This window comes from Pseudomyrmex gracilis, unplaced genomic scaffold (genome assembly GCF_002006095.1).
Source record: "Pseudomyrmex gracilis isolate BER0280 unplaced genomic scaffold, ASM200609v1 scaffold_81, whole genome shotgun sequence".
Classification (NCBI taxonomy): Eukaryota; Metazoa; Arthropoda; class Insecta; order Hymenoptera; family Formicidae; genus Pseudomyrmex; species Pseudomyrmex gracilis.
This window is the reverse complement of record NW_018020665.1, coordinates 386,103-395,020: the sequence shown is the minus strand read 5'-3', so window position 1 is coordinate 395,020 and position 8,918 is coordinate 386,103. Positions and strand designations below refer to the sequence as shown.

Below are 8,918 nucleotides of genomic sequence, written 5' to 3'. Positions count from 1 at the left end.
AAAACATGCGAGATAGAATTTTCTGACATGACAATTCCAAAGAGGGAAACATATTTAGAACGTGCATCAGCAGAACGATCGTTTGTCAAAAAGCAGGGACTTCGAGATTTCGATGTCTTGTGTCGCTTGATGCATTGTGTGCCGCACAGTTTTACCAATGTAATATCTGCGGTGTCTATTCTGAACGGGTGTCTCAAAATGACCAAACGTTGCAACTAGACAGCAAACATAACGTGGTGCTTTCGTAAAATGCACACGTGCAACAACGTTACGGCTGTATTGCGTTGCATCGCTTTACTCAAAGAATTTTGCAACATTGCAATATGTAATACCCCCTTTGATAATCATTCTCTTATTCACTTTATTTGCTATCTGTTTTTTTATTTACTTTATTATTGGTACACATAATTTTTTTTTATTTATTATTTTGGGGAAAAGTAAACAAAAAAAATTTTTAACATACAATAGAATATACTTTCTCGATGATACTTACGTATGTATATATATATATTGTTATATTATTCATATTTTGTAATATAAAAATATTCTACTATGAGTTTTTATGCAACGTGATGTATCATCATGCCCTGTCTGCAAATAACTAATGCGGCATGTATGAGCGTAGGCGCGAAAAAAGCTGTTTAACTTTCTATAGCGTCGTTCGACGCACAAGACCGTACTGATGTTAATTAAGTTTTTTTTTGCGCGATCTAAGAAGAATGATGAAAAAACGTATGAATAATTCTCGCTCGTGTGCAAAGCGTGAAATTTACAAGCAGTTGTTTGTTATGTATACACGGAACGTAGAAGTAAAACGATTCGGTTCGTTATTGGCCGCGGCGCAAAGATCTAAAGGAGATCCTTTCCGCGGTAACGTGTGTTCCGCGAGCGCGGAATCCTGTTCACACAACAAATTTGCACGCAATACTTTGCTCGCGTGTGTAAGAATAATTACAGTCGGGCATACGTATCGTTGCACATGCACGCAGTTTTGCGCGATGCGCTCACGCAGGAACATTTCGTAACGAGTAAATCTCGAGAAAAGTATCTTACTTTTTTGACAACATAATTATCAAATATGATGTACCTATTTATCAGATGCTTTTAAACTCGTGAAAAGCTACTAACAAAAAAATCTCAAAACATGAATAAATTAATAATGTATGTTTTCTTGAAAATTTATTATTAAATTTATTTTATGTAGCAAATATAGAAGCGCACGTTTAGAAAGTTTCAATCAATTCATTATATTCAATATTTTTCTGCGATACGCGGTTAAGAAATGAAAAAATATGTGATAGGTACGTGCAATTTTCTGATCATATCTGAGTATGATAACTAGTGAAAATCTTATGCTAATCTTTCTCTCAGGTATAAAATCGCGTCCGAATTAGTGATGTAAAAAAGACATCAAATTGATTATTGCCACTAACGGAAAGCAGTGAGATGCTATCGCGTTGTGCGAAATGTTCTATTTGCCAGCTCAGAAAAAGAACGAGACTTTTCTCGTGTACGAATCGATAAAGTCATAAAATCACTTGCAAGAAATTTACGATCAACTTTATCATGATAATTGCATCTCGCTCTCGAATACGCTCTTGTCGATTTACCGCGGATTCCGTATTAATTAGGTAGCGCGACAGAATGGAATTACAGAGAGACCGGTGAATTCATTAAACCTTTATTAGTCGGTATAGAAACCGGTACTCTCTCGTGCTTGCAACCGTCGCCACTCCCGAGAGAAAAACGAGAGAAACACAAAATGAAAAGACAGAAATGTATTAAGGATAATCGACAGTTTCATTTGCAAAGATTATCGGAACATTAATTTCAATTTGTAAAAATCGCAATTGTTTTACAAAAAGCCTCTACAAAGGTCGTTTTCGCGAACTTTCCGTGAATGAAAAAATGTCATTGTTTCAGCGCTCTTCTCACTGTGCTTCAGAATGACTCTCAAAAAACACGATACGCAAGAAAACAGCTGCCTCTCTCGTAGTTGCGATGATTGCAGTAGTTTGAAAATGGGTCTCACAGTAATGCTAGTAATTTGCATCCTACAATCCAGTGATTTCGTTTTCATCTCCACGCGGAATAGATCATTACTGCCAATGTTGTAGATATCAGCGATAACGATCAGTTTCGCGCGGAAATTGCGTCCGAGAGATAACTCGGTTGCAAAATGCGAATATTTAGCGGCAATAGCGTAAGCTTTGCGCGAAAATGGAGACTTGTTGAAAGTTCTCGCTTCCAACTTTGTTGCTCAACGCGCGTTCATGATTTATGATCAAAACTTTCGAACACAGCAATGCGAAGCGTCTTCAAAGAGAAAATCAGATTAAAAATAAGAGAGATCAGAGCAAAAATAAGAGATCATAGTTAAATTACATTTGCTGCGCAAATCTAATTGCGTAAATATTATATAAACATTCTTCTTTGCATTCTACTTCTAAACTAGATATACATATATATCGATTAAAAGTAAAATTAGAAATTAGAAGTAAAAATAGATTTGTTCGAAGTCTGACAATGCATTAAGAATCAATTGATCTAATTAAAATAATCTTTTTCAAAAGTTGCAAGAAACTGGCGCACATTAAAACCATAAGGTCAAAAACTGCAGTGCAAAAACTCCGGGTACCAGCAGGACGCGCGGCCCTAACGAAGGGAGCAACACGATTTCGTCGAGATGGCACGTATGCGGGACGTCGCAACGGGCGACTTAGAGATCTACGCGCAAGTTCCGATGGTATCTCTCGCGTTCCGGCCGGGACATCCCCTTGGCGACCACGGCACAGATCTCGCGCCATTACTCAGCCCAGCGAGCGGTGGTATGACCAACGCCGGGGTATAAAGCAGCATAAACAGCGGGGATGAGCGCGGCCGCCCATCGCGCACGGGACATCGCGTAAAAATGAGTTGTGTCAACGTGCCCGGGGGGCCTCGGTGTGGCTGCATCCACCAGGTGGCCCCGGCGGCTCGTTTTATTAGATCGTTACGAAAGCTCGTCTGTTTTCGTGTAATAACTCTTGGATCCTGAGACGCGCGCGAGGATCGAGGAATCCGGGTGTACCGAACTCGATTTTAACCTGAGAATTTTGACGAAGAAAAAAAAAGAAAGAAATTTTATCACACAATTTAAAATACATTATTTTAATAAAAAAAACAATTTTAAAAAATTAAGAATAATATACACTATATTTTTTTAAATAGAATAAAAAATTCAAAGATATCGAAACGCCTCGTGGAATGTCTATCTAACCAATTGCCGCGGCTCGCTTTTAATTAAGACGAGAATTTTCGTCAGCGCCGCGCGATTTCGCGAAAATGTTCCCTCGTCCCGATAGATCAATTACTGGGATTACAACCGCGCGTTGCATCTGGTTGCATTACAGCGCACGTCCGGCATACACCTTTATAGCTATATCTCTGGCTTGCGTAGACGCGGCTATCGATTCGAGATGATTAGCGATAATGTCAAGGGAGTCCGGAGGCACGTCCGCGACGGGGTCCGTGACCAAGGCGCACCTTCTGTGCCGGCCAGCGCACAGCCGCCAGTCTACGTAACTATGATTCCACCTAATTGAAGTAACCACAGGGCGCAACGCGCCACGTTACACCGGCGAATCGCAATCGACCGCAAGAAGAGAAGAAAGGAACGGGGAGAACAGCGGAGGTTTCGCGCGAGCGACGAAGAAGAACGCGACATCGCGAAAATACAGTGGCGGATTCTCAATAAACTCTACAGCTATCGAGTGCCGAAGAATGTATTTAAAGTCTACATTTTATATTTAAAAAAATTAGATATAAAAATTTTCTAAAAACTAGATTTTTATTGTTGTTCGTCATATCGTGTAGAAATTCGAAGTGTAACAACTTTTCTAAGGTAGTTATTAAAGTATTTTTTTCTAAGTTTTATTGATGATAACGTATCAAATAACTATTTCCTTTTCTTATTAAATAAAAATTGAAGTTAGATAGGGATAGGTTTTATTACGCATTAATTTTTCAATTCGCTTTTACTGAATCCGCCACTGGGGAGAGGAGACGAGGAGGATGGAGAAGAGAAGGACGTGAAGAGCACAGAGAAACGGCCGTGTGGATGACGGTGGGCGATCCACGTCGGCGATATCCCATCAGACCGTCAAATGACTGCCTCCTGTATTTCTGCGTTTCTACGGCCCCTGCATTTCCGCTCGCACGTGCCGGTTCGACCGAGTGAAGTTCTCGGGCTCCAATTCTTAGCCCGAGAGTACTCCTCGTATCCCGTCGTTGTCATTACCTTCGCCTAGGTGCTGATCGAAATGAGGGAATGCACGGAACAAAGATCACGTTTAAATGCCAACAATAAAAATATCTTTGAATATCTATAGTTTAAAATACGTAAAAAAATTACTTTTTAAAATTTTATTTCGATAATCATAAGTTTTTTTCTAAATGGCTGATCGCGCTATTACGCGCTCCGACAACTTATCAAAAAGCGCTGCTGGATGTTTATTTAGGCGACCATTTGGTATATAAATGTTAACAAAGATATGTTTATAAAAATGCTTATGAAAAATATAGAATGTTCATTTTAAATTTAATTTTTTCTACATTTTATTTAATTAAAAGATAAATTTTCTTAAAAGTGATATAACAAGGCAGTTTGCTGCGCGTCTAATCGCGTTTTAAGCGTCTACATCTCAAGATGATTATTAGATTAAAAATCAGTATTAGCGTTTTTGTGCTCTAACAAGAAGAGTACCAGAGATAGATCCTCTTTTGTTGATAAATGAACATATACATATAAGAGAAAGCGGATGAACAAGAAATAAAATTTCACACTGTCTGAATATGTCATACGCGACTGTGTCTAGCGCTGACTGACTTGTTTACAAATTGCTTCAGAAGAAAAAGTTTCAAACCATCTTTTTAAAAACCGCTTTGTTTCATACTGCGCAAAAGATCGGTATGTTAAAGTTTCAAACGCGCATCTATTTATGTATAGATATTTACGATAAAAACGATCGCTGTCTCAAAAAGATAAAGATATTATCATGAGTTTAATATTTGTCTCAAATTGATCAAATCCTATTTATCATATTTTACATTTCTACACACACACACACACATATATATTTAAAATTTTTTTATTAAATAAAATGTAATCCAAGATGTACATTTAACGATAGGATTTCTGATAGCGTGCTCTGGCACCTGGACCACCAAATTTCTTTGGTTCGCATCTCCTAGGATCAGCAACCAGAAGTGTGCGATCATACTGGATAAGAATATCCTTTACTTCCTTTTTGCTAGCTTCATCAACATCTAAAACATAAACATACCGTTATCATCAATTTTCAATAGTGAAATAATAATGATTTTACAATTATACTTACACTTCTGATAATATGCAACGAGAGCCTTAGAAATAGCCTGACGAATAGCATAGATCTGTGCAACGTGACCACCACCACTTACTCTTACTCTGATATCAACTCCAGAGAATTTTTCCTATTAAACAAATAAATAAAACTTTTTCATAGTTACTAAGTCAATAGTTCAATTAATTCTACAAACTCATATTTCAGTTCTAATTGTGTGCATATATATATATATATACACACATATAAATTGACAAATTCAAAATACATAGACATCATCTATAGTTTTTAACACGTTCTGTGCCGGTCCGATTTTTGATGACTTTTCGTTCACACCGCGTGGGTCGTATGCGCCCCACGCTTTTGAGACTACCAATTTTGTTTATAACATATGTTTCATAATATTTCTACGATTGCAGAAATCATTATTATCAAGAAAATAGTAGTTAAATGCCCACGATGTAATAACTATATTGTATATGATATTTAGGCATCAATATGATTTTAGAAAATATTTTATGATAATGTCACACTCAATAGCAAAAATAGTATATGGCCTAAACGGAAAGTCTAGAGTGGGGCGTATACGACCCACGCGGCATGGAACATGTTAACCATTAATATAGATTAATAGAAAATGTGACTAAAAAGAAGTAACAAATTCAGAACCTTTAAGGTAAAGAGAGTTTACAATAATACTCTTTTTATCACATTAATTTAATAATGGTGTGGTAAAGGCAGTCAGAGCATAACAACGGTGTTGATGTGTAGATGTATAAGAAAGTGATTTATTAAATCATGAGTGAAAAATAAACGTTTCGACCTTCTTTTTAAGTTCTTATCAATATATTCTACAATGAAACAAATAAATAAAAAATAAAAAATTGATGTTCGCAAAAATTATTAAGAGAAAATGTTACAAATACATACGCTAAATATAAGAAAACAACTTACAGATACGCTGATGTTATTATCTTCGCACAAAGATGTACATTTAACAATACAATGTTATACGAGATGCTCAGTAGCAACTGAGGAAAAACGCACGAAAAGTGTCAAAATAAGAAAACAAAATCATGCGCACTAGAGAGACTATACTATGTTAGCTACAAAAGGTAAATACGATTTGTCTAAGTTTTCTGTGTCACTTTGCAAGTTGAGACCGTGACTTTGTTGTTTAATATGCAATGTTTCAGAGATAAGCCTTTTGTGATAAGATGTTTCTGTGTCCAGTATCTTAACTCTGTTCCAATCAAAGTCGTGAGAGAAATTAATCCTGTGTTCAGTTATCACAGAGCTTTGAGAGCTTTAATTTAATAAGTTGCAATTCAATTTAATCTTGTTGTTCTGTTCGAATTTACTATACAGTTGTACTGCTTGTTAGATCAATATAACCCAACTTTTTATTTTATATATATTTATAGATATATAAAAACAAAATAAACTGTCATACATTTTTATTCTTAAAAATTCAAAGATATAAGTAACAAATAATATAAATAAAAAATATATCCATCAGCCAGAACATTCACTCATCACACAAAAATGTAACAAAGAAATAAAAATTATTTTGAATCAAAAAGACCTGAATAGATCAGCAGGTGTAAATCATGTTTCCACCCGCATAATTTTATTTTTCACTTACTTTGCCTAAGAGTAAGATAGGTTCTTGCAATTTGTATTGAAGAACTCGTGGTTCCACCAGTTCTAACGGTCGGCCATTGACACGAAGATTTCCACGACCACGTTTGCAGTAAGCAACTGCCGTCGCGCTTTTCTAAAACGTAAATAATATTTTATATTTATTTTAGTTCCGTGTAAGGTAGTAATTCACCTAAAGACTTTAATTCCTGTAGGGACAGCAATGATCATTGTTGCTGAGGTGAAATAAGCTCGTATATCAACATCTATTCCTACTGTAAATATATGATGGGCTCATACAATAAATCCTAGGAATCCAATTGCTATTATTGCATAAATTATTCCTAAGGATCCGAATGTGAAATTTCGCATTATACTTTTTGTAAGCGTAGAAACACGCGGTGACATAACCTCAATCAGTCTTGTCGCTATACCACTCACCTTTCGTCCGAAGACCTGCACGGAATGAATCGGTTCTTTTTGTTTCTAGAAAAAAATATATATATATTATAGAATTACACACAATCGGTACTCTGTTTTAGTACTCTTTTATGATTTTGCTTTTAGAACATTAAATTTACCTTTTGCATTTTGTCCCTTGGTATCATCAGAGAAAAGAGTGAGGTTTGGTTGGTTTGGTGCTTATATGGCTCAAAGAACCGAACTAAGCTATAGAGAAAAGAGTGAGAACGGCCAGGCCTATAACCAAATGTGTAATCGCTTTTCCGTCCTGTAAGCCAGCGCAGTGTCCATGGGTGGTGCACATTGACAACTATGTAGTCATCTTCATGAACGACTTGTCGATACGAACATTGTGTTCAAACTTGGACTTGGTTCTATTCCTTGCTATATCCACAACCGTGCGGTTCTATTATTATTGATGGTAATAATTTAAAGGTAATAATTTGTTATTGTTGTAAATGTGTTAATACTTGATTTTACATAGAAAAACTTGAGTAAAATTTTCGAATATTTGTAGAGAATTCTGTTATTACTGCAAAGTGTGATATTTTGTGCCGGATACAAAAAGATTCTCTTGCCCTTCATCTCGTCCAAGAGCTGACGAATATTGAATTTGGTTTATCGATGTACAAGTCTGTATACCGACGCACTCGCACATAACACGAAATAGAACCATTTTTGTTTGTGTATAACGTACGTACCGACAAGTCGGTCGTGGACATGGCTATGTAGTTGCCAGTGTGCCATGGACATTGCGCTGGCTCACAGGACAGAAAAGCGATTACTCATTTTTTTATGGGCCTGGCTGCTCTCATTCTTCTCTTTGCTAGCAACTATACGTAGCCACGTACACGAGCGGTTTGTCGGTGAGTATACTATAGGTCAAAGCACAGACTTTTGCATAACGCATAAAACGCATAAGACATAAGAAAATCAACCAATCCAATTTTTTGTTTTCATCCCTACTTCTTGTTCTAGAAGGCCTGTTCTACAATACAGTCGTAAGTCGTAAGTCGTAAGAAATTGACCAATCACAGACCAATTACAGAAGAATAATCGATTGTGATTGGTCAATTTCTTACGACTTACGACTTACGACTGTATTGTAGAACAGGTCGAAAGCTTTGGTTGATTCTCTTAAGTCTGTTCTACATTGATCGCAAGCGCAAACGCAAAAAACAGGTCTAGTAGAATTGACTAATCGTATTGATCAAATCAGTCAATTGACCAGTGTGATTGGTCAATTCTACGAGATCTATCCCTTGTGTTTGCGCTTGCGATCAATGTAGAACGGGCTTTATGTCTTATGCGTTATGCATTATACAAAAGTATCGACATGGCTACGTAGTTGCTGATGTGCCACCACTGTAGACACTGGCGCTCGCGAACAAGCAGAAAAGTGATAACAGCTAAAATGTGGCTGTGGTCTCTCTCAGTCTTTTCTGCTTCAAA

The 8,918-nt window shown here is 36.7% G+C and overlaps 1 protein-coding gene across 1 annotated transcript; it reads right to left on the bottom strand.

Moving 5' to 3' along the window:
- Nucleotides 1-5,113: 5,113 nt before the first annotated feature.
- On the bottom strand, nucleotides 5,114-7,683 carry LOC109855107 (40S ribosomal protein S16-like). The gene is made up of 5 exons (XM_020428962.1): nucleotides 7,586-7,683; nucleotides 7,446-7,490; nucleotides 7,009-7,140; nucleotides 5,379-5,493; nucleotides 5,114-5,307 (listed from the first exon to the last, which is right to left on the bottom strand). The coding sequence occupies exons 1-5, from the start codon at nucleotides 7,610-7,612 to the stop codon at nucleotides 5,162-5,164; spliced, it is 465 nt and encodes a 154-aa protein (XP_020284551.1). The 5' UTR covers nucleotides 7,613-7,683; the 3' UTR covers nucleotides 5,114-5,161.
- Between the last annotated feature and the right edge of the window lie 1,235 nt (nucleotides 7,684-8,918).